Source organism: Lissotriton helveticus, chromosome 3_1 (genome assembly GCF_964261635.1).
Source record: "Lissotriton helveticus chromosome 3_1, aLisHel1.1, whole genome shotgun sequence".
In the NCBI taxonomy this organism is placed as follows: Eukaryota; Metazoa; Chordata; class Amphibia; order Caudata; family Salamandridae; genus Lissotriton; species Lissotriton helveticus.
In genome coordinates this window covers 816,936,389-816,963,588 of record NC_136061.1, presented here as the reverse complement: position 1 = coordinate 816,963,588, position 27,200 = coordinate 816,936,389, and the positions used below count along the sequence as shown (strand labels likewise).

Below are 27,200 nucleotides of genomic sequence, written 5' to 3'. Positions count from 1 at the left end.
CTCTGCCGCACCTCCCTTTCCTTTATCGGTCAGCCCCTCCTTGTTTTTTCCCATTCCTTCTCTATCAATCATTCTCTTCTGTACCCTTGCCTTCCTCCTTTCCCTGTGTAGGGAGATGTGTTGTAGTTTCTCTGTCTTTTCTTCTGTCCTTTGTACATTCCTCCCCTCTCTGTTTGGAACGTTCCTGGAGTTTACCCTAGAACATTGCCTGTGAGCAACCGGTGATACGGGGAGTGGATGACTGGCAATAAAGACGCACATTCCTTACCTGCTGTCTCAAGCGTCTTAATTACTTCAGCTTCCTTTAATGCTTCATGGGGAAAGTAATCTGCATTCCTCTTTCCTGTAAACGCTCTCACTTTGAAGTCAGCTGAATAAACTCTAGGCTCCCTCGAAGACGCAGCTTGACATTTGACCTGTCTTTGAATGCCCAACAAACGTGACGACATATTAAAGGCCCATTTACACAATACGAGTGTGTGGAAGCCTACCGTAAACACAGCTTTGGCAACTGGAGGGACTATCTGAACTTGGACAGCCTAAAGCAAATAAAGCCAGCAAATTTAAAGCAAGAAAACGTGAGTTACACACCACAAAGCCAATAGCAAGCAACAGCGGAATGCATTCCTAGGTCAATTTCTGAAAGCCCCCAAGCTGTCTTTCGCAAACGCTGACAGCTATGCTGTCTGGTAGCTGCAATCTAAATATGGCAAAATAATGAAATAACACTATTACATAATGTTTCACAGTATGCCACATCATTTTTCTTTTCTTGTTGCATTATTTACTCAAGACTGCTGCATAATTTGGCTCTCCCCTGCCTCCTGATTCCAGTGGCCCTGACTATAGTTAAACTCTGTATCTTTCATGTGTACCTCTGCTTTCAAGCTGCTCTCCTTGAAGTGTGTGCATCATGTGTGGTGGTCATTGTGGGGGCGTTGTACCTTTGCAGTGATTTTATTTGTGCTTTAAATTCAGTTTGTGTTACCAGATCCTGCCAAATGTCATCCACTTGCACTGTACTTGTAATAGGCAAAACTTTCTCTTTTTTTCCAGGGCACACCAATGACCATGCAGGTGGGAGAAGGCCAGCAGGTACAGATTGTCCAGGCCCAGCCTCAGGGTCAGCAGTCTCAAGGCGGGGGTCAGACCATGCAGGTCATGCAGCAAATCATAACTAACACTGGAGAAATCCAGCAGATACCGGTGAGAATCCTGCTTGGGCTAAGTTTGAACAAAAGCAACTAGCTTACTGACCACTGAATGGGATCGATCCAGTGTAGTTAACAAGGCAAACTGGCCTATTGGGAAATTAAGACTGCTTTAAACAAGCCAATAAAACTGGAGAGTTAGTGGTCATATGTTCTGTAATAGGCACCTTGCCTTGTTGCGTCCCTAATGGCATGTTGGAGAGATTATTCTGTCCTATCTGTAGACCAGTCACCGTGTGTTTGTGCCATCACTCATTTCAAAGTTTACTTTGAAGTGAGATAAACCTTTAGACTGTTTGTCCAGCCCACGTTCTTTTTGGGGGGGAGGAGGGGCGAGTTGTAATGTAATAATAGGCTTATCCAAAAAGGTAAACTTCTGCCAGATTAAAGCTTCAAACACATTTCGAATAACAGCTTTGAAATGCCTAAAAATAAATATGTTCGAGGCATATGAGCTGCAGATTGCACACTGTGCGTAGATCGCCACCTAGTGTTGGGCCCAGATGTTTGCAGTTTGTTGTTGTCCTGTAAAGTTCTTTGGAAGTCACGAGATAGGTGACTTCTCCTTTGGACCACATTGCTCATGGGCATCCCCAGATTGTTTTTTTCCGCCATCGGGCTCGGATGTGTTTCCTGCGCTTCGGTTTGGAACCGAATTAACTTCGGCGCGCAATCCTCACCCATTTCGATGGTATTGTTTCGATCGCTCTTCATCAACGCGATTCTTCACTACTTCGAAGTTTTCGATTCCGGTCGTCGGCGAAAGCCTTCGGGCCTACCTAGGCCTTACTTCCTGGCTCATGGAAAGGACACCATTCAAAACGTGTCCTCAATGTGGGTCGAAGTTTCCCCACACCAACCTACATGAAGTGTGCAACCTTTGCCTCTCACTGGAGTAAGAGGCCAAAGACTGTTCTGCTTGTGCCTCATTGCGCTCCAGGAAGACGATCCGGGACAGACTAGCTCGAAGAACTATGGCTCGCTAGTCAGCTTCCGTCCCAGACAACATCTTCAAAGACGGCGTCGACGTGCCAGAACACCAGCATGCCGAAGAGAGTACCAGCTCCTTGGATGCCGAAGACTCAGTCGAGGAAGTCACTCCAGCTCAACGGGTCATAAGTAAGATCGTCAACCCGAACCCTTTCTCGACACCCTCCAAAAAGGCTTTGGGCACACCCTCGCCTTCGGGCCCGGGTGCACACCGATAGACTGCTTCCCACGCCCCACCTTAGGGCCCGGCAAAGAAGCCTACTAAGCCTTCAGGCAGCTCGGGCTCGAGCCAGCCTATCCCCGGTGACGATCCTATACGACACCAAAGAAAAAGCCATCTTCCTCGACCACGCCGACTGTTGCTCCGACACCTAAGCACACGGTGCCGAAGACTGGCAGTGGCTCATCAATGCCGAAACCGCACTCGGTGCCGACTAAAAAAAAAACGCCTAAAACTCAAGAACACGCTTCGGAACCGAAAAAACACCCGGAACCGAAGAAACAGGTTCCGGTAAAGGACGTTTTAAAAGGGCACACTTCTAAACCAAAAGATCCAAAACTAGCTACCGACTCGGTGCCGAAAAAACCTACGGAGCCAAAATCCTCAAAGCCGAAGGATATGCCCTATTCAGAGGAACTTTTCACATCTAATCCTTACCAAAAATCTCTTGTAAAGGATCCTAAGACTGGTCACTTGACTCTCAGCTCCAAAAAGAGATCACTTGAGGCGCCAGCACCTCCTCCTCCTCCAAAGAGATATTGCAACCTCTCCATTAAGGGTCCCTTCTCCACCACCTCCCCATATTGTTCCTCCTCCTACACCTTCTCCACCTCACCATTCACCTACACTATCCCCTAATCCAGACGATGATGCAGACAGACTCTGACACAGGTGGGGGTGCACATGACCCAGCAGGGACCAATAGTCTCCCTCAGTCACCTAAGTCATGGGATGATTACAACACCACTGATGTGCCTTATGTGTCCCACAAGACAATATATACCCTTCTAGACCTTCCCCACCAGAGGACACTATAGGTTTTAACCTACTAGTCCAAAGAGCTGCCCAATATCATGGGGTGGACTTACACACTGATGCGGTGGAGGAAGATTTCCTACTAGACACTTTTGATAACACACAAAGGTCTACTGCCATTTTGCCAATGCTTAAGGGTGTCATCAAGCACGCAACAGAGGTTTTTAAGGATCCTGTCAAGGCTAGGGTCCTTAATCCTCGCATTGAGAACAAATATAATGCTGCCCCTACAGATCCAGTCTATATTAAATGTCCAGCACCATTAGACTCTTTAGTAGTGTCCAATGCACGTAAACGTGCTAATTCTCAGACATCAGGTGAGGCCTCACCACCAGACAAAGAATCTAAGCATCTTGACACCTCCGGCAAAAGAACAGCGTCACAAGCAGCTAATATCTGGCGCATTGCCAATACCCAAGCGTTGCTGGCCAGATATGACAGAGCACATTATGATGAACTAGAGTCCATAATGCAGCATCTACCAAACAAATACAAAAATAGGGCCAATGAACTTATACAGGAAGGTAAAACTATTACTAATACTTCCATTCATTGTACCCTAGATGCTGCAGATACCGCCTCCAGGGCAATCGATAGCAGCACCCTACTACGTATACATGCTTTCACTCCATCCTTAATTACCATTTGATGAGACACCTTAATTTGGCCCTAATGTTGACGTGTCTTTAGAAAAGATGAAAAAAGACACTGATACAGCAAAATCTATGGGAGCCTTGCAGCAGCAAGCTCCCAGACGTTATTTTCGTCCATCATACAGAGGCAACACTAGAGGCTACTCCTCGGAAAGTCCCTCCACTTCTTACAAGACCCCTAGCCAATCCACATTCACGAAGGGCTACCAGAGAGGGGGTTACAGAGGTAACAAAGGCAGAGGCAAAACCAACAACTCCCGCTCCACCCCTACCCAATGACTTTCCTCCCCTTTCCCCCCAACATTCCACTCCTGTGGGGAGAAGACTGCAACAGTTCCTGCCTGCCTGCACCAACATCACATCAGACAGGTGGGTGCGAGAAATTATACAGTCAGGTTACTGTCTAGAACTAATATCTACCCCCCTAAACATACCACCCAAACAGCGTCCCATGTCACAAGAACATCTATCACTGTTAAAGCAAGAAGTAGTATTTCTGCTACTAAAAAGTGCAATAGAACCAGTTCCTCTGCTCCAACAAAACAAGGGGGTTTACTCTCTATATTTTCTAATCCCAAAAAAGGATGGCTCTCCAAGGCCTATTCTAGACCTCACAGTTAAACATATACATACAGTCAGACCAATTTCAAATGGTCACACTCCCAACAAGTCCTTCCGCTCCTGTCACAAAAACGACTTCCTTGCTACTTTAGATCTCAACGACGCATTCTTTCCCATTCACAAGGCTCACAGAAAGTATCTCAGATTTGTGATAGACGGGCAACACTATCAATTCAAAGTACTCCCATTCGGAGTCACAACAGCACCAAGAGTATTCATCAAGTGCTTAGCAGTAGTGGCAGCGCTTTTACGAAGACAGCACATCCATGTCTTCCCGCGCCTCGACGACTGGCTCATAAAAGCCAGCTCATACAACCGTTGCGTGGAACACACTCATGCCACGATACAGGTGCTCCACAAATTGGGTTTCACAATAAACCACGCCAAGTCCCATCTACAACCATCCAAAGTACAACAGTACCTCGGGGCCACAATAAACACCTCAACAGCGCTAGCTTATCCCACTCCAGCAAGGATAGCCAGCAGGCAAACTCTTCTAACAAAGTTTCAGCTATAACACTCCCTTCCTGCACGAGTGTTCATGCAACTCATAGGGATGATGGCCTCTTGCATTTTTCATAGTGCCCCATGCAAGACTTCAAATGCGTCCGCTACAAGAATGCTTATCACGTCAATGGAACCAGGCTCAAGGTCAATTAACAGACCTAGTGTTGGTAGACGGTCGGACTCATCGCTCTCTGCAGTGGTGGAACACCAAAAACCTTTCCACGGGTCGACCGTTCCTAGAGCCAGTTCCCCAGATAATCTTGACTGCGGACGCATCGCTCTCCGGCTGGAGAGCCCACCTACTGCAACACACCATGCAAGGCAGGTGGACACCGCAACAAAAGTTACTCCACATCAATCATCTGGAGTTACTAGCAATATTCCTAGCACTAAAAGCTTTCCAAAAGCAAGTATCAAACAAAGCTGTGTTAGTCCGCACAGACAACATGACAGCCATGTATTACATACAGAAGCTGGGAGGCACACACTCCCTGCAGCTCTTTCAACTAGCACAGGCCATATGGCAGTGGGCTATACCTCAAAACCTATTGCTTCTAGCCCAGCATGTTCCAGGAGTACAAAATACCATAGCGGATCTGTTAAGTCGACAAACACAACAGACCCAGGAGTGGGAACTTCATATACAAGTTCTTCAGCCATTCTTTCAGATGTGGGCACAACCTCACATAGACCTATTTGCCACCCACGAAAACGCCAAATGCCCAAGCTTCGCCGCCAGATATCCACACCCACTGTCCAAAGGCAATGCGATATGGATGAACTGGCCAAACCGATTTGCGTACGCTTTTCCACCTCTACCACTCATGCCACTAGTAGTACGCAAACTACAGCAGCATTCTCTCACCCTCATCCTAGTTGCTCCAACGTGGGCCAGACAGCCGTGGTACACCACACTGCTACAACTGTCTGTAGTACCGCACCAAAAATTGCACCCGTCTCCACACCTCTTAACACAGAACCGTGGAGAGATCAGCCACCCGGACCCAGCTCAGCTCAATCTTGCGATCTGGCTCCTGAAATCCCAGAATTTGGATATCTGAACCTTCCTCCAGACTGTATGAATGTCATAAAAGAAGCTAGACGTCCAACCACTAGGGCATGTTATGCAGCCAAGTGGAAACGATTTCTAATATATTGTCACAACAACAATATTGATCCTCTAGATGTGTCTATTCAACACATCATAGGATACTTACTGCAAAGATGTAACTTAGCCTGTACCTCTATTAGACTACATCTTGCTGCAATAGTAGCATATCTGCAAAACAGACATCTATCTCTATTCAGAGTGCCTGCAATTAAAGCCTTTATGGAAGGCCTTAAAAGAATAATTCCCCCCAGAGTACCACCTTCACCTGTGTGGAATGTAAATGTTGTTCTCCCACGGTTAATAGGACCTCCCTTCGAACCCTTACACAAATGTGAACTACAATTTTTAACGTGGAAGGTTGCTTTCCTAGTAGCTATTACTTCTCTATTGAGAGTTAGTGAATTACAAGCACTAACTATTCAAGAACCCTTCTTGCAAATGCATCACAATAAGGTAGTTCTGCGTACTAATCCAAAATTCTTGCCCAAAGTCATTTCTCCCTTCCATCTCAATCTGTGGAAGTGCCCGTTTTTTTCTCGCAGCCACAGACAGTAGCAGAAAGAGCTCTTCATACCCAAGATGTCAAAAGAGCATTACTATACTACATAGAGAGGACACAACTCTTTCGTAAGATAAAACAACTTTTTGTGTCTTTCTCACCACCACACAAAGGTAATCCCATTTCAAAATCTGGGATAGCTAGATGGATTGTCAAATGCATACAGATTTGTTACCACAAAGCTAAACGTACGTTATCTGTTCCTCCTAAAGCCCACTCTACAAGAAAAATAGGGTCTTCAATGGCATTTTTAGGGAACATTCCCCTGGATGACATCTGTAAAGCAGCTACATGTTCTACACCGCACACATTCTCAAAACACTATTGTGTAGATGTGCAAACCAAACAACAAGCTAATGTGGGCAAGACTGTTCTCAAAACATTATTCCAAACTACTGCAACAGATAGGGTTGGTTGCCGCTAAGAGTGGGTACTGCTATACAATCTATGCACAGTGTGCAATCTGCAGCTCATGCCTTGAACAGAAAATGCTACTTACCAGTCTGCATCTGTTCTTGGCATGTAGAGCTGCAGAGATACACACGCCCACCCGGCTACCCTTGTCTGTTCCAGTATTACCTTAATTAGATACAAATTATATGGGCATCCTTCCTTTTCTTGCAAAGCTCCATTTCCCTATGGCGAATAACAATCTGGGGATGGAGCCCATGCGCAATGTGGTGCAAAGGAGGAGTCACCTATCTCGTGACTTCCAAAGAACTTTTCAGGACAACCACAAACTGCAAACATCCGGGCCCAACACTAGGTGGCGATCTCTGCACAGTGTGCAACTCTGCAGCTCTACATGCCAAGAACAGATACATACTGGTAAGTAGCATTTTCCTTTTTGTTCATCTACGTCTTTTCCCATTTCAATTCAAACCTTCCAAATACATGCTGTTTTTTGGACAGTTTGTCACAATCGTGTGTGTGTGTGTGTGTGTGTGTGTGTGTGTGTGTGTGTGTGTGTCGGGGTGTGTCGAGGTGTGTCGGTCGCGCCTTTCCTATTCGATCTCAAGGTGAGAAATACATTCTAGAGGTTTTATTCCTGATGGATTGAATTCAGGTTTAAGGGTCTGCTTTTTTTTTCTTCATTTTTTAGGTTCAACTAAACACCGGGCAACTGCAGTACATCCGCCTGGCGCAGCCTGTATCGGGAACCCAGGTGGTACAGGGCCAACTCCAGGCGCTCAATGCCCAACAGGTGATTTCCCAAGAATAATGTAACCATTAAATTGTGTTAAACATCTTTTTTGCTTAAAAATATGTAAACCATACATGGCTAGAATTCTTCATCCCTATGGTCGCACTCACTTGGTTAGAAGTATTACACCCCCTGTATCTGCAATGTGCACACTGCAGATGTGCTATCAATATAACATCAGGTTCGAGGCATATGGGCTGCAGATGGTACATTTATGAATAGATCGCCATCTGGTGTTGGGCTCGGATGATTGCACTTGTTTTTCTTCTGGAGAAGTCTTTGTCGTCATCGATGACTCCTCCTCTTGGTGTTAGTGCGCATGGGCATCGGCTCCATCCTTAGATTGTTTTTTTCCGCCATCGGGTTCGGATCGAAGCGCTCCGGACCGACTTCGATAAAGAAGGTTATATTCGGCGCGTAACCCTTTCCAATTCGACGGTATTGTTATCGAACGCGACTTCACTTCCATCTCGACGCGTTTCGAAGAACGACGACTACGAGAAGACCAGCTCGACGTAGTCCAGCCCGGAGTCCATGGAAAGGACTCCATTCAAAAAATGTCCAACGTGTGGTGCTAAGTTCCCACACAAGGACCTACACGAGGTGTGCAACCTCTGCTTGTCCCCTGAACACGAATCCAGGGACTGTGAGGCCTGTGCAGCATTTTCCTCAAAATCGACGATTAGAAACCGTCGAGGCCGAAGACACGAGGTATCGAGAATGCAGTCACAAGCAATCCCGGAGCTGTTCGAGGACCAGCACCCAGAAGAGGAGGAAGAGGAGGTCGACGAAGCGGGGTCAGAAGCGGACGAGTCCGACGTCGAGGAAATCGACGTCCAGCAAACCGTGAGTGACGACGTCCCTTTACCAAAGAACAGACCCCGCACGGTGTCGACCCCGCCCTCGAGCCCGGTCAGACAACCGAAAAAAGTTTCCGACGCCCCGCCTTCGGGCCCGGCAACGAAACCGAAACACTCGGTCTCCCATCATGGTGGTTCCGATAAACGACCCACATCGACACCGAAGCTCCATGTCAAGGAAAGCTCGAAGTCGAAACAGTCCATGTCGACACCGAAACACGTTTCGACGTCGAAAACACCCTCGACACCGAGGACATCCTCGACGCCGAAAACATCGGATCCGAATAAAATCTCGGCGCCGAAAATACAAATGGACAGTCAGAAGAAAAAACACCTTTCGGACCCAAAAACTGCGGTACCGACACAGGAATATAAAACCGATCCTAAACAAAAGACTCTGTTTATTGATCCACAAACTGGCAAGGTAGTCACAGAACTACCTAAAAAGAGGAAGAATGAACAGTCGGACGAAAAAACTCCTCCGAAAAAGAGAACAATGGGGACAAATACAACTCCCCCCCCCATTCTCCACAACCTAGAGACACACCCTCTTCTCCTCTTCCTCACAATAGGCCAACTTTTCCTCCCACACGACCTTCTACACCTATAACAGATGTAGAAAGTGACACAGGGGAGGGAGAACATCCTGGGGATGATGAAGACACAATCCCAGAGGAGGCAGACCCATGGGAACAGTACAATGTAGGGTCAGATAACGATAACGACCCTGAATTGTATCCGTCAAAACCTTCACCTCCTGATGATAATACTGGTTTTGCGCAACTCATTAATAGAGCAGCAAAATACCACAAGGTAGAGCTACATGCAGAACCTCAAATAGAGGATTTCTTATTAGAAACACTACCTGCTGCACAAAGAACATCAGGAACACTACCAATGCTTAAGGGCCTTCTCAATCACACATCAGAGATATTAAAAAAACCGGAGCTGAGGAACAATCGGAAGACGACTATCTTCTTCCAGCTGGTCAACAGGTCATGAGTACAAGTGTCGACTCTGTTCACCGCCCCCCCATTCCAGGAACGGCTTCGGTTCCACCTCCGGGTCCAGGTGCACACCAACCAAAGCCTTCAGATGCCCCACCTTTTGGTTTGGCAACGAAGAAGCCAAAAAAGCCTCCAGTTGACTCGGGCTCGAGTCAGTGTGCCGGTCACGACAACCAGAAGGTCCTCAAACCAAAACTAATTCCGGCACCGAAGCAGCCCTCAGTACCGAAAACGGTCGAGCTGAAAACAAGCTCAGTACCGAAAACGGTCGAGCCGAAAACAAGCTCAGCAGTGAAAGAGGTTCCCAAGTCTATCGAACCGAAGACAACTCTGGTCCCGAAAAACGTCGACCCGAAGCCTGCTTCGGCACCGAAGGTCGACGATTCCAAACGTTCTTCGGGACCAGTAATTCCTGATCCAAAAAGCTCAGATCCGAGAAAAAAACATGACATCAAGTCTTAGGAACCGAAGCCAAGATCTGCTCCAAAGACAATAGACACTGTAAAACCTAAGCATTTCGGTCCCAAGCAGGATAAATCCGCACTGTAAAAAAGGATATTTCCGCAGAAGAGCTTTTCCACCCAGATCCAAAGCAAAAGACTCTTCGTATTAATCCAAATACTGGACATGTAATTACAGTGCCTGAAAAGAGGAAAATGGATTCTCCCAAACCACCTCCAGGACCTCTCAAAAAGCATGCTCAAACTACCCCCATAAGAATTCCTTCACCATTGCTAGAGATACCAATAGATATTTCTCCTGCAGTCACCATTCATCACACATAGCCCTATACCACAGGATGATGATGAAGACAATTATTCACATGGGGTAGAAAGTGAGCAACACATAGATGACACGGATGACCCAGACAATATTCCTGGGCCATCAGATGATCCCTGGGAACATTATAATGTGTCGGATGCACCAGATCTGCCACAAGATGACGCATATCCTTCTAGACCATCTCCCATAGATGACACTATTGGGTTTACACAGCTCATTCATAGAGCAGCCACATTTCATGGAGGGGACTTACATACAGATCCAGTGGAAGAGGATTTCCTTATGGATACACTACTGACGTCTCATAAAACCACAACCACATTACCAATACTTGGTGGAGTGGTAAAACATGCACCAGAGGTATTCAAAGACCCCGTCAGAGCCAGGGTAATTGACCCCCGGCCGAGAAAAGTATAAAGCAGCTCCAACTGACCCAGCATACATCAAAGGTCAGCTGCCATTGGACTCATTAGTAGTATCAAATGCGAGGAAAAGAGCTAACTCGCAGACAACAGGGGATGCTCCACCCCTGATCAGGAGTCCAAGCTTTTAGATGCTTCAGGAAAACGCACCATCTCACAAGCAGCCAATGTCTGGAGAATTGCTAACAGTCAAGCTTTGTTAGCAATATAAGATCGAGCTCATTATGATGAGCTAGAAACACTCATGCAACATTTACCAGAACAATATAAAACCAGGGCTTCTGACTTAATACAAGAAGGCAAGGTTATTACCAATACCTCAATCCACTGTGCATTAGATGCTGCCGACACAGTCTCTAGAGCAATAAATACAGCAGTACTGTTGCGTAGACATGCCTGGATACGCATATCTGGGTTCAAGCCAGAAGTACAGGCCAGTATCCTAAATCAACCCTTTGACCAGCAACCTCCCTTTGGTCCAACAGTTGATAATGCACTAGAGAAAATGAAAAAAGATACGGATACGGCAAAATTCATGGGAGCCTTACAAACTCAGACCCATCGAGCGTCCTTTCGTCGCCCCTAAAGGTTTTCAAACTGACAACACCTCTTCTTATAAAGTGCCCACCCAAACGTCGCCCAGTAGAGGGTATTACAGAGGAGGATATAGAGTTTACAACAATAAGGGTAGTGGCAGAGGCAACAACAACCGTAATGCCTCTACTCCCAAACAGTGACTTCCCTCCCAGACCATTCCACTCCTGTCTGGTGGGAGATTACAACATTTTCTACCTGTCTGGAACTCTATCACCACCGACAGGTGGGTAAGACAGTTTAGTCTGGTTATTGCCTGTTGCTTACTTCCACTCCTCCAACAATACCACCCAGACAGTGTCCCATGTCACAGGGGCATCTTACACTCCTAAAACAAGATGTTGCATCTCTACTGCAAAAGAATGCAATAGAACCAATCGCAAAACACAGGAGTTTACCCCAGTATTGGAACTTTCATAGATTCCCATGCTTTGTATCATTCCCCGTCGTCTGAATGGGAGTCTCGGTAACAAAAATACCATAGTTGTAGGTACAAAAGACCAAGGAAAAAGGCCTAGGCCTCATTCCCTTTTGTAACATATCACCCTCTTTGTGTAAGAGACCAAACTTTGGCCTCAGCCAATCAGAAGTGCCTCTCCCCTTAGAACCTTCCTGAAGGAACCTCAGAGCCTCAGATTTTCCACCGCACGTTGTGCTTAGGCAGTCTCCTTTGAGCTCTGCTCAACTTCTACTTTTCAAAGGATTTACTTCAGGATTTTTCTTCAAATTCTTTCAGATTCTTTTCAGGATTGTTAGCTGCCTTCCAGGATGTCTGAAGTGGAGAAGAAAAAAGCCCTTTTTAAGCCATGTTCCACCTGTGGCAAGAAAAGGCTTTTTGTGGAGGATAAGCACAAAGACTGGATCTATTGCCTCTATCCTGACCACCAAGCTGCGGACTGTAAAATCTGTCGCACATTTTCCACCAAGACCCTCCGGGACCGTGAGGGTAGACTCTTGACATGGCTCCACAAGCTGAAGTCCAGGAAAGACACTGTCTCTAGTGACAGTGAGGATGCAGCGTCGATGTCTTCTTCAAGAAGGTCAGTGAAGAGGAGTAGGGGTTCCCCTTCTCCCTCTATGGAGAGATCTTCTAAGGCCTCAAAAAAGACCCCCAGTGAGTCTGAGAGCCAGGGTCCCAGCAAATCTCCTCACCGAGGTGAAAAGGAGAGGGTAGGACCTGTTACGCCTTCCAAAGGTGAGAAGACTGCCTCAGCCTTCAAAAAACCTTCCCCGTCGACAGAGGTTTCGTCGACGAAGGTACAGTCGACGGCAGTGTCATCGCCGTCGACGGGGAATTTACCGACGACTAAGGCGCCGACGACGGCAGTTTCAGTGTCGCCGTTGACAATGACACAAGCTGGCGCGTCGACGGTTTCATCGTCGACTACTTCGACGACCCCCATCTCGTCGACGCGTATACAACCATCGACGACAGAACCGTCGACGATACTATCCTCTGAAAGGAGAATTACGGTTTCTGTGACTAGAATCACGCCAGAGATGACTTCTCCGAGGAGTGTCTCTCCCCTACTGCCAACCATGCTTTTTCAAGAGGGAGAGTCCGAGTAGGATGACCAGAACCCGTACAGCTATGCAAGTAGTCCCTCCCAACTCCTAGTCAAATACAAGGAGACGGACTCTGAGGGCGAATACGACCACGAGGAGGTTGGTCATCATCAGACGACCCAGTCACAACACCATTCTGGGCAGGATATGGTTGCAGTGCCATCATCTTTTCTCCAAGATCTGCACAAGATGCTGCAGGACTATAAATCTAAGTGAAATAGGCCTATTCCGGTCCCACCGATGCCTGCTGCGCCTCCAGTGATTTCGGCCTCCTCAGTGACGCCTACTTTCTCGGCTCAAGTTTCTCCTCGGCCTCAAACATCCTTCCAACAGGATTCCTCCGGGCTGCAAGAGGCCCATGATGATTCCTTGGATGAGGATCAACAGTCGGATCATGACTCTGTTCCAAATACTGAATATGATGACTACATCATTCCAGATCCCGCATCACCAGTCCCGGACCCGGCGGATTCCCCGCCAGTGGACATTGGGGGCTTCCATCAGCTGATGGAAAGAGCTGCTGGAAGATTCAAGTTAGCCATGCCTAAGGTTACAACAGACTGTTTCCAATATGATTTCAAGGAACCCTTCAGGAAACCAACTAGGGCTATTCCTATTGTGGATCATTTGTGGAAGGAAGGCCTAAAGGCGGAAGAACCCGGCGACGGTGGTCCCTGTGCTACCGCGTCTGGATAAAAAATACAAGGCACCCGATGATGGTCCGGCTGCTTTAACGGGTCATCCAAGACCAGACTCCGTTATCTTGCAGGCAGCGCAGAGGAAATCCCGTAACCCCTCTGCTCCCTTAACAACTCCTCCGGACAGGGAAGGGCAGAGGTTGGATAATGCGGGGACGAGATTCTCGTCCATGGCGAGTTTGCTGGTGCGAGTGGCTAATGCCCTGGCGATCTCGGGTAGATATGACCGCCAGCTTTGGTGTGATATCGCCCCGTACCTTGACCAGCTGCCTCCGGAGTCAACATCTGAGGCAAAAAAGATCTTGCAGGAGGGAGAAACGACGTCGATGGAGATCGACTGTGCAATGGACATTGCAACAACGGCGTTTCGATCCTTGGCTGGGGCGGCAGTCCTCCGTCGCCAAGGCTGGCTCAGAGCAACTTGGTTTCGGACTGAGATTCAAAACAAGGTCCTGGATCTTCCATTTGATGGTGAGGCATTGTTCGGAAAACTCATCGACGACACTCTTCAAGAGATAAAAAAATGACACGGAGACTGCCAGGTCTCTGGGGACCCTTCAATACCGAAAGTCTCCTTTTAAGGGATCCAGAGGTAGAGGTGGAACCTACAGGGGATCCTTTCAACAACAACGCTATTCCTCCACGGGCTCGGGTTCCCAGCAATACCGTCAGCCTTATCAACAGCGGCAGGGCCAGTCTACAAACTACTCCAGGCCTTACAATAAGGGGAAACAAGCTGGAAGAGGCCGGGATTCGTCCAAACGCCAATAGCGGCCTCCTGGCTCTTCCTACTGGACCCTCCTTCAAGAGATCAACAGTTGGAGGCAGGGTCGCCAAATACCTTCAAAACTGGTCCAGGATAACATCGGACCGTTGGGTGCTCAACATCATTCGGAAAGGGCATACCTTGGAATTCACGCAAGTCCCTCCACCCAAGCCCCCGGCAGCCATTCCATCAAAACACCAGCGTCTCCTGCGGCTCGAGGCCCAACAGATGCTCCGGAAGGGAGCCATAGAGCCGGTCCCCTCAAACCAAAGGGGGCAAGGATTCTATTCCAGGTTCTTCCTGGTAAAGAAAACGCTGGAGAAGTGGCGCCCCATTTTAGACCTCAGGGAGCTAAACACCTATCTCATCTCCCTGTCCTTCGGATGGTCTCCCTTCAGGACATCTTGAAGCTTGTCAATCCGGGGGATTTCATGGCCATGCTCGATCTCGAGGATGCGTATTTCCACATTCCGATTCACCCAGCACACAGAAGGTTTCTGCGAATCACAGTAGCCAAGAGCCATTTTCAATTCAGGGTTTTACCCTTTGGACTCTGCTCAGCCCCGAGAATTTTTACAAAGGTGCTGGCACCAGTGGCAGCTTTCCTGCGGAGGAACCATTTCTAAGTCTTCCCCTACCTGGACGACTGGTTACTGAAAGCTCCATCCAGTCAGACAGCACTGGAGGCAGTTCAAGCTTGCACCAATTTGTTTCAGAATCTGGGACTCACTCTGAACAACGAAAAGTCTTCCCTGGTCCCGTCCAGAAAGGCCCGCTTCCTGGGAGCCATCTTGGATTCAAAACTCTCAAGAGCCTTCCCTACTCCGGAAAGGAGAGAGAAATTACAGACCTTGGCCAAGGACTTACAGGCAAAGTGTCTTTCAGTACGTCGCTACAAGTCTCTACTGGGAGTAATTTCATCGTGTATCCCACTGATTCCCCATTGCAGACTAAGGATGCGTCCTCTGCAGGAGCAACTAGACAACCAGTGGAAACAGGCCCACGGTTCGTTCGAGGACAGAGTGACGGTCACTCCAATGATGAAGGAAGCGGCCTTATGGTGGACAGATCAAGACAACTTGTCCCAAGGTCTATCCTTCGTAAGCGACCCGTCTCCACAAGTGGTCACAACGGACGCGTCATTGGAGGGTTGGGGAGCAGTGATGCAAGACCTGCATGTCAGCGGTCATTGGTCGTCCCAGGAGAAACGTCTCCACATCAACCTTTTAGAGCTCAGGGCGATAATACTGGCTCTGCAAGCTTTTCTTCCTCGCCTGGAGGGTTCACAAGTGCTTATCAGGACGGACAACACCACGACCATGCACTATGTGAACAAGGAAGGAGGAACCAGATCTCGTCCATTGTCCCAAGAAGCTCAACAGATCTGGGAATGGGCGATCCTTCAGAGGATATCGCTGAAGGCAGAACACTTGCCCGGGGTCCTAAACGAAACCGCCGACAGACTGAGCAGGTCTTCCTCAGTCAGCCACGAATGGGAATTGAATCAGAGAGTTTTGGAAAAGGTCTTCAGCCAGTGGGGCAGACCGGAGATCGATCTTTTTGCCACTCCGACCAACAAGAAATGCCGGTCTTATGCAAGCAGGCTTCCCCATCGAGGTTTTCTGGGGGGTGTGCTTTCGATAGCATGGTCGAGGACATTTGTCTCCGCTTTTCCTCCCATACCTCTGATCCCACGACTCATCAGGAAGATCAAGGTAGAGCCGTGCAGGATGATCCTGATAGCTCCTGCTTGGCCGAGGCAGTTCTGGTACACGGAACTTCACCTGCTATCGGTGGCCCCTCCACTTCCTTTGGAGGTTCTACCAGATCTCCTCACGATGTCCGAAGGACAAGTTTGGCACCCAGATCCGCAGTCGTTACACCTGCTGCATGGCTCCTGAGCAGCGAGAGTTTATGAACCTACCCATATCGAGAGAGGTTAGGGAGGTCCTTTCCCAAGCAAGGGCTCCTTCTACGAACAGGACTTACCGTCTTCAGTGGAAAAGATTTTGTTGCTGGTGCAGGAAAGAAAGCATTGACCCTTTCACTTCCAAGCCTCATCAGATCCTTCCTTATCTGCTGTCCTTGGCTAAGTCGGGACTAGCCCATTCATCGATTAAGGTCCATTTGGCGGCAATATCAAGGTTCAGACGAACTGCGTCTGGGCCTTCCTTGTGGTCTACCAGAATTGTCAAGCAATTTCTCAAGGGCTTGTTCAGAGCCTATCCATCAGTGAGACCGCCTCCTCCGACATGGCATCTGAATCTAGTCCTTTCTCAACTCATGAAGGGCCCATTTGAACCAATCCATCGTTATGACATGAAATACCTTTCATGGAAATTGGCTCTCCTCCTCGCTCTCACATCGGCTAGGCGTGTTGGAGAATTGCAGGCCTTGACTATCCAAGAACCTTTTCTTCAATTCAAGAGAAACACTGTGATCATGAGAACTAATCCGAGGTTTATGCCTAAGGTTCCCTCGGACTTCCACTTGAATGAGCCGGTCATTCTGAAGGCGTTCTTTCCTCAACCGGCTACACCAGCAGAAAGAGCATTGCATTCTCTAGATGTGCAACAGTGCTTGAAATTTTATTTGGAACGTACTAAGGCTTTTAGAAAATCCTCAGTTATTTGTTGCCTTCGGGGGTCCAATCAAGGGCCTTCCACTATCCAAACAAGGTGTTTCCAGATGGATCACGAGTGCCATTCTGCATTATCACACTGCTGCAGGGAAACCTCTGACTGGAAAGATTCGAGCACATTCCACGAGATCTGTGGCTTCCTCAACGGCTCTCTTCGCGGGGGTGCAGATTAAAGACATTTGCAGAGCTGCTACCTGGAGCAGCGTTCACACCTTTACCAGGAGTCCTTACAACAAGATGATGCGGCAGTGGGACAGGCTGTCCTGAGGAACCTCTTCCAGTAATTGGTGAGCTTTCCTTTCTTTCCCACCTTCCGTATTTCACATTTTGTATCTTTATGTCATGCTGCCTATTGCTATAATGTTATGATGCAAAATGTGGCTTTGTTGCTAACTGCTTAGTACTCTGATACAAAGCATGGGAATCTATGAAAGTTCCAATACTGGGATAAGAAAACAAGTTACTTACCTGTAACTTTGGTTCCCCAGTATTGGTAACTTTCATAGATTCCCATGCTCCCTCCCACCTCCCCGAGGAAAGCTCAGCCTACTACGGATATGGTGTCTAAGTACACAACGGCTACGAAAATCTGAGGCTCTGAGGTTCCTTCAGGAAGGTTCTAAGGGGAGAGGCACTTCTGATTGGCTGAGGCCAAAGTTTGGTCTCTTTTACACCAAGAGGGTGATATGTTACAAAAGGGAATGAGGCCTAGGCCTTTTTCCTTGGTCTTTTGTACCTACAACTATGGTATTTTTGTTACCGAGACTCCCATTCCGACGACGGGGAATGATACAAAGCATGGGAATCTATGAAAGTTACCAATACTGGGGAACCAAAGTTTACAGGTAAGTAACTTGTTTTCTTACTCCCTATACTTTCTCATACGCAAAAAGGACGGTTCCCTCAGACCTATACTAGATCTAAGACCTCTAAACCTTTACATACAATCCGACCACTTCCATATGGTCACATTACAAGAGGTTCTTCCGCTGTTAAAACAAGGCGACATTAGATCTCAAGGACGCCTACTTCCACATTCCTATCCATCAATCTCACAGAAAGTACCTTCGATTTGTACTGGGTCAACATTACCAATTCAAAGTACTCCTTTTCAGAGTAACTACAGCACCTTGAGTTTTCATAAACTGTCTAGCAATAGTTGCAGCACACTTAAGAAGGGACAACCTTCATGTCTTCCCATACCTATACGACGGGTTAATAAAATCCAAGTCATACCACCAATGTGTACAGCACACGCATCAGACCATCTGCCTGTTACACAAGCTAGGATTTACAGTAAATCAAAAGAAGTCACGTCTCCAACTGTCCCTGTCTCAACAGTATCTAGGTGCCACAATAGATATCTCCAAAGCAATTGCATACCCCAATCCAACAAGGATGCAATGTATGCAAGCTCTTATACAAAAATTCCAGCCACAACACTCACTACAAGCTCGAGTGTTCATGCAATTAATCGGAAAGATAGCATCTTGCATTTTCATAGTACCACATGCAAGACTACAAATGAACCCCATACAAGAGTGCTTAGCAAGTCAGTGGAATCAGGCTCAGCAGTAAATAACAGATCTGGTGGTGGTGGACGACCGGACACATCGCTCTCTGCAATGGTGGAACACCAAAAACCTTTCCAAGGGCCAGCCGTTCATAAAGTCTGTTCCACAAGTAGTGCTAACCACAGACTCATCTCTCATAGGATGGGGAGCGCATTTGGAAGCACACATAGTACAGGGTACATAAACACCGCAACAAAAGCTACTCCACATAAATCATCTGGAGTTGCTAGCAATTTTTCTAGCTCTAAAATCGTTTCAACATTACCTAGCAAGCAAGGCTGTACTGGTACGTACTGACAATATGACAGCCATGTATTACTGAGAAAATGGGGTGGGGGAGGGTCAAAAGGGCATATTTAACGACCAAGGCAACTTGGGCCCCTATAACAGCTAGCAAAACAAACGAAAGTAACCTGGTCAAGATTACTGTGAGTGTGCCATGTTGAGTCTAGAACCATAAATCCATTAATGACATTGCAGTGATAGCACTGGGCTAGAAAAAATTCCCATCAGCCCACCCATCTGGTGGAGTATCGTCACGTGGGAGATGTATCATAAATCCAATTCTTAATCAAGGCACCTGGTAATGATGCAAAGATGGATTTTGCAGATATAATCTTAGACCACAGTGCTTCACTGGTGATGCCAATGGAGTGCAGTGCAAATGAAAAGTGGAAGTGAAGATAAAATTGACTCGAAGGACCAAAAATCAATTTATTAAGTATGGTACTAGGGTCAAATCTAAAAACAAAGCCCAATAGTTTTAAATAATAACTATGTCAAGGCATGGTGTATTAAGGTCGACATGTTTCAGCTAGATGGACAACTGATCCTAGCTTTCTTCAGGACCTGGTGAATACTGCGACTGCAAACTTGAGTAAAATAAATTTACAATGATAGTGAATATGTACACTCATAAATGGATAAATCCTACCAGTTACTCTGAGCCCAGATGTATACTGGTGATAATCCAATCATGCCGTCTTTCCCAGCGTTCTGTGGGAAGGTGCCTCACCTCACCTCACCCGGTCACCCACTCGGGAATAAGGAGGCCCCGCTCTGTCCGTCGGTACCTCTACACCAACATCCAAGAGGGAGTGGAGGTCCTTTCCCACAGAACGCTGGGAAAGACGGCATGATTGGATTATCACCAGTATACATCTGGGCTCAGAGTAACTGGTAGGATTTATCCATTTATGAGTGTACATATTCACTATCATTGTAAATTTATTTTACTCAAGTTTGCAGTCGCAGTATTCACCAGGTCCTGAAGAAAGCTAGGATCAGTTGTCCATCTAGCTGAAACATGTCGACCTTAATACACCATGCCTTGACATAGTTATTATTTAAAACTATTGGGCTTTGTTTTTAGATTTGACCCTAGTACCATACTTAATAAATTGATTTTTGGTCCGAGTCAATTTTATCTTCACTTCCACTTTTCATTTGCACTGCACTCCATTGGCATCACCAGTGAAGCACTGTGGTCTAAGATTATATCTGCAAAATCCATCTTTGCATCATTACCAGGTGCCTTGATTAAGAATTGGATTTATGATACATCTCCCACGTGACGATACTCCACCAGATGGGTGGGCTGATGGGAATTTTTTCTAGCCCAGTGCTATCACTGCAATGTCATTAATGGATTTATGGTTCTAGACTCAACATGGCACACTCACAGTAATCTTGACCAGGTTACTTTCGTTTGTTTTGCTAGCCATGTATTACATCCAAAAACAGGGAGGAACACACTCCTTACAACTCTCCCAGCTGGCGCAGAGCATATGGAGGTGGGCCATTCCTCAAAAAATCTTTGTTAGCAGAACATCTACCAGGTGTTCACAATCGAGTTGGGGATCTGTTAAGTCGTCAAAGACAACAGATACACGAGTGGAAACTTCATCCTCAAGTTCTTCAACCTTTCTTTCATAAGTGGGGCCAACCAGAGATAGATCTGTTTGCCACACACCGCAACTCCAAATGCCCAAGCTTCGCCGCCAGATACCCACACCCATTGTCCAAAGGCAATGCGGTATGGATGAGTTGGTCAAACAAATTTGCGTACGCTTTTCCAACTCTCCCACTAATTCCGTTAGTAGTACGCAAGTTACAGCAGCATTCCCTCACATTGATTCTCAACGTGGGCAAGACAACCGTGGTACACCACACTACTAGAGCGCTCGAAAATTAAAACTCTCCACATCTACTAACACAGAACCATGCATCCAGACCCAATGCAGCTCAATCTAGCGATTTGGCTCCTGAGGTCTTAGAATTTGGATACCTCAAACTTCTGCCTGATTGCATGAATGTCATAAAAGAAGCGAGACGCCCCACCACTAGAGCATGCTATAACAACATTAACCCATTAGATGTTTCCATCCAAAACATCATATGCTACCTGCTCCATCTACAAAGATGTAATTTAGCGTACTCCTCAATCCGGTTACATCTTGCTACTATCGCAGCCTACCTTCAAAACAGACATTTGTCATTATTTAGAGTACCTGCCATAAAAGCGTTCATGGAAGGACTCGAAAGAATAATTCCTCCCAAAATAGCACGCTCCCCAGTATGGAATTTAAATATTGTTCCCACTAGACTTATGGGTCCTCCATTTGAACCATTGCATAAGTGTGAATTACAGTTCCTTACATGGAAAGTTGCTTTATTAGTTGCTATTACCTCACTCAGAAGAGTAAGTGAGATCCAGGCATTAACAATTCAAGAACCATTCATACAACTCCTTAACAGCAAAGTGGTTCTTAAAACAAACCCGTAATTCCTTCCAAAAGTCATTTCACCGTTCCACCTCAACCAATCTATTGAGTTGCCAGTATTCTTTTCTCAACCACAAACAGTTGCGCAAAGAGCTCTACATACATTAGATGTAAAAAGAGCGCTCCTCTACCACATTGATAGGACAAAATCATTTCGTAAAACAAAACCATTGTTTGTGTCCTTTTCACCTCCACATAAAAGGTAAACCCATTTAAAAATCTGTGATTGCAAGGTGGATTCAAATCTGTTACCAAATAACAAAACGCACTCTATCCATTCCCCCAGGGCTCATTCCACCCATAAATATGGCATCCCTAGGAAACATACCCCTAGACGATATCGGTGAAGCAGCTACATGGTCTACACCGCACACATTTACAAAACAATACTGTGTAGATGTGCAAGCCAAACAACAAGCTAGTGGGGGCCAGGCTGTACTCAAGACATTATTTCAAACTACTGCAACAGATATTGGTGGTCGCCGCTAAGGGAGAAAAACTGCTATGCAATCCATGCAATAGTGTGTGGTCTGCAGCCCATATGCCTCGAACGGAAAATGCTACTTACCAGTGTGCAGCTGTTCTTGGCATGTATGGCTGCAGAGCCACACGCCCACCCGCCTCCCTGGCTACCTATATCTGTTTCAGTAATATTTTAATTAGATACACAAGACATGGACATCTTTTTCTGTACTCCTACAACTCCATCATTTCCCCAATGGCGAAAACAATCTGACAATGGAGTCGATGCCCATGCGCACTACGATCTACAGGAGAAGTCATCCAACAGACAAAGTGTAATCATCCGGGCCCACCACCAGATGGCGATCGATGCAATAGTGTGACTCTGCAGCCCTACATGCCAAGAAGAGATGCATACGAGTAAGTAGCATTTTCCTTTTCATTTAAAAATGTTTTTTTGTCACTAAATGATTTTTTTAATTGATTTTTTTTTTTTTTTACCCGAATATACTTTGGGATTTTTAATCATACTCCCTTGCTCTATAGATTACACAAGCAGAGGTGCAGTCAGGACAGCAACAGTTCAGCCAGTTCACAGATGGGCAGGTAAGATGTCTTAAAACCAATGGTTTCCTATTTTTGTGATTAAATAAATTGAACAATACAAAGTACATTAAGTAAGCCCATTTCTGAGTAAAATAGCCATTTTCCCCTGACGATTAAACCAAAAAGTATACAACTGAATGAACACATTTATAATGCAAAATATCTTTATCTAGACCACAGTTTCTACAGAATGTATGAATCTGTTTTCAATTGGCTCACTTCATATCTCTAGTTGGTGCTGCTGATGATGGCTCGTACTTTATAGGCTCTCCTGGATCTGTTAAAGAAATATTTGACTTTTAATAATCGCATTTAATGCAACATTTACTTGCAAACTATTTTCCTTGCTCAATCTCAATACACCATGAAGAAATGCTTTGTGACTTTGCTTTGGCATCCACTTAATAATGGCCAGCTCTTAATATACAATGGTTCTATAGCAGGGACTTTGAAAAGAATAGGGTAATAATTTAGAAACGCCTTAAGTAAAGTTAATCCCGGTTGAATGTTTTAAAGTATCTAACTTTAATGATAAAATGTATAAGGTTAAGCGAATTACATTTTTACTAAGAACTGGCTTTTCATGAACCTTCTCTTATGGTTATCAACTGCAATATAAGCACTAAGGTAGGGTAACAGATGAGAGGTTGGACAGCATAGTAAACAATAGCTTCAACCTCTGGCGTCACTCATAGGTGGACTTGTATGTCTCCTAAGAGGCCATAGTTAAATGTGTGAATAGTCTAGGCTCATTAAGTGTCCAAATAGATTTTACCAATAGCACTGTACATCTCAACTTTCCCTCTTCTTATAGCCTACAGATCGGCATAATCCTTGCAATTATTCTTAAGCCTTCTTGCCCTATGTAGCATCCAATTGGCCTTGATGATTTATCGTTGGGTCTCCCTTCACATTGACCTGGTAGATTGGGTCACAGTTTTAATATGATATGTTTGAAACTTCGATCTGTTCAAGAGGACCGAATCAGCAACCTGAAGCTAGCCTTTCAAATTATCCAGAATTGCATTCTTTATCGATTTTTATATTCTTAAATCATTCCCCGTTGGAATTGGACTTTTCTGTAATACATGTCTACACTGTTTTGCCATAGCACCTTGTTCAGCCTGTTTCTCTTCATACAAACCAAACTCTAACCAGTAAGATATGAAGGTTAAGGACCTCCTTTCCACCAGATGCTTGTAGATATTAAATTGTATACAACACGCAAGTGTGAAGGTATCCTTTGGAGCTCTTCTCCCAAAATACATAATGTACTTGATTTTTCTTTTTCTCCCGAAGATTACTTGTTGCAACCGGTTGCCTATTCCTTACTTTGAGGGAGAAAATAGCAATAACTTATTTATTCTGTTTACGTATTCCATCTAAATTTGTCCTTCTTTAATTTCTTTATAATCTGTGACTTGTGACGCACCCAGTTGTCGAATACAAAGAAGACAGCAAAACTCTACTATTCTAAGTTATTACAGTTGAGGTTTGACGTCACAATGTCTGCTGCTAGAGCCAGTTGCTGAGGTGAAGGTCCGGTTAGGTCACGGAGTATAGTAGCTGTTTAAAGAAAGAAAAACAGATTTGCTTTTCATTCTTCTGCTCTATTTTTATAACGTACAATGATAGGCAGAACATGTTTATTTGTTGCACTCCTTAGAGAAAAGCTAGAATCTTTCTGCATGTTTCTACACATTCCGTGCTACTGCAGCTTATTTTTTTATGGTACTGTTGACCCATCGTCCTGCCAAGGGCAGAGGAGGTTCACCATTCAGATCTTTCTGCCATCCCCAAAACTGACCTGTCACAAACACAAATTTAACAGCTAACTATGTTCTTCACCACTCACATTCAGCGCTACCACCCCTAGGTAGGAGGAATAATAAAAGACCAATATTCAAGGTAACATTTTAAAAATTACAGAACCTGCCTTCTAGTAGCACCAGATGACTCAAATCAAGATTGCCACCCAACAACTCTCCAAGCGGCAACTTAGTGAGATTTGATTCTTTGATAAAGTGACTCCAGAATGTGGCATACCCATAGCAACTACAGAGGAGGCCTATTTTCTCTTCAACTTTCAGGATAAGTGGGACAGAGAGAAGATTCATTTTCTCTCATGCTCTGCTTTTGTGAAGAACTGATCTTTTCTTTCTCGGAGTTTTATATAGCGCGAACTAGAACCGAACCGAATCAGTTATCAGAGCGCTTTACATAGCACCAGTTACGTTACATGAGGACACACTTTCATTTTTTAGGCACGGGGAGATTAAGTGATTTGCCCAGAATCACAGGGGGTTTTTGGCGTCGTTCCCGAGACTCGAACCCAGATCCCCAGGTCCGAGGTCGAGCGCCTTAGCCGTTAGGCCAACCCCTCTCCCCCATCTTCTCGAAGAATCCAGTCACAGCATTTGTTAATGTGGCATCCATTGAAAGGGATTAGAAGACATGTTTCAGGGCTCTGAGCTAAAGCAGCTCTATACTGAATCCGTAATTTCAGCAGCTGTTTAGTGGCAGTCATCTAATAAAACTTTGCCTAGAATGGCTCCAGCTCATAGGGAAGAACACAGAATAGATAGTGAGTGTCAATACCTATGTGGCTGCTTCTGTCCAGGTGGTCAAGTGATTTTCATGGTGCGACAGGTGATTGACGCTAATACTTTTCTCCTGAATAAGCTGCTTAAAAAACACAAGACCAAATGAAATAAGTCCTCAAACCGAGCATTTCATAAGAGATGGGGATATTTACTCTACCCGTTTTCCAAAAAGAGATGGTTTAAATGTACATAATTCAGAGCTTGAGCTCCAGTCTTTCTTGACCTATTTCTTCGAGAGTGGTCCTTCTCTCCTTTGATCATATTATTAGGCGATTTTAACACACCCCCTTGCTGTGTGTGTGGACCTAGTATGCAGGAAGATGACTCTTAAGCTAATATAGAGCAGGCACATTTTATTCACTCACATCAGGGGAACTTCTTAATTTTTTTGTTAACAGAATGTTCGAGGCATGTGGGCTGCTGAATTCATATCTTGTGCATAGATCGCCGCCTAGTGTTGGGTCCGGATGATTGCACATTGTTGTCCTGGAAGAGTCTTCGAAGTATCACGAGATAGGTGGCTCCTCCCCCGGACTACAGTGCGCATGGGCATGATAGGTGGCTCCTCCCCCGGACTACAGTGCGCATGGGCATCCTCTCCATCCTCAGATTGTTTTTTTCCGCCATTGGGTTCGGATGTACTTTTCTTTACTCAAGTTCGGAAACTTTTCTACAAGGTCAAAAGGCCTTCGGGGTCGTCGGTATTGTTATTTAGATCGGTGCCGAGTACTTGTTCCAGTTCTTTTCGAACAGGACGTCGGAGAGTGCCGCGTGGCCTTTCGACACCAGAGGCCCGATCGTCGATGGAACGGAGCCCGTTCAAACGATGCCCCCTTTGTAACTCTAAATACCTGCACATCGATGTACACCCGGTGTGCAACAAGTGCTTATCACCCGACCACAATGAGGACAACTGTCTAGCTTGTGCTCGATTCCGGTCAAAGAAGACGCTTAGGCTCCGACGTGCAGCGAGACAAACAATGACGAAGCCAGCGCCCGACCCGGTGAATATCGATGAGGTCGTCGAGACTGAGGATCCAGAACAGCCGTCGGATCCGGGTTCGGAGCACGACTCCAACTATTCTGAAGACGACGAATAACGCGTCGATGATGAAAACGTCGACGAGGTAAGGGACGACGCGTCCCCCATTGGAGCTGTCGATGACGACTCGAGCGATGAACCAGGCCCAGCAGTGGGTACTGGGCCCAGAAAAGACACTGAAAAACTTCCAAAGGCTCAGGTCGAGGCATCGCCAAGATCATGACAAACATTCTATAGCCCCGCGTCTCGGCCCGGCTAAGAATATATCACACGAGCCATCGGTCGCACTACTAAAAGCGAAACCGAAAGCCACAGAGTCAAAAACGAAACCGAAACTGCTGAAAATAGTCTTCAGATCGAAGAGTTCGAACACGTCTGAGAAAAAAAAGTATCGATGACCCTGCGGGGTCGCACATAAAGGGTGTCGAGCCGAAAATTGGTGCGCTAAAGTCCATCGCTAAAGCCAAGCACGTCGAACCGACGAGGTCGATGTCGACGGACAGCGACACAAATAAGGGACTCTAGTCTCGGAAGGTTCTCGATCCGAAGCACCGAGTCGACAGACCACAGCTCGTCAAAGCCCTCGAGCCTAAACACAAAGGCGCCTCGAAGGAGCAAGTCGAATCGAGGCAAAAGAGCGCGCCGCCAACGCAACAAGCACCGAAGTCGGCGCAAGGCCAGAGGCACAACCACGGAGCGAAGTCGGTCGGTCCTATATCGACGCCAGCACCGAAGGTCAGTCTGCCGAAAGAAGCTATGCCACCGATAAAATTCGGGCTGCCCCCAACTGCACGCCCTAAAGCGATCGATCCGAAAACAGGGGTCGACACACCCAAGACGGTGTCACTTGGAAGACTGAGTCATCCTCTGGAAGAGGACGTTATGTACCAGGAGCCCTCCC

At 46.2% G+C, this 27,200-nt stretch overlaps 1 protein-coding gene across 5 annotated transcripts in view; it reads left to right on the top strand.

Moving 5' to 3' along the window:
- NFYC (nuclear transcription factor Y subunit gamma) overlaps positions 1-27,200 on the top strand; it is a 246,035-nt gene that overhangs the window by 154,235 nt on the left and 64,600 nt on the right. For all 5 annotated transcript variants that reach the window (XM_078681098.1, XM_078681100.1, XM_078681101.1 and 2 more), the window contains exons 7-9: positions 1,057-1,206; positions 7,791-7,892; positions 22,595-22,654. In XM_078681098.1, the coding sequence (XP_078537224.1) occupies positions 1,057-1,206; positions 7,791-7,892; positions 22,595-22,654 (312 nt within the window). The remainder of the gene's footprint in view (positions 1-1,056; positions 1,207-7,790; positions 7,893-22,594; positions 22,655-27,200) is intronic.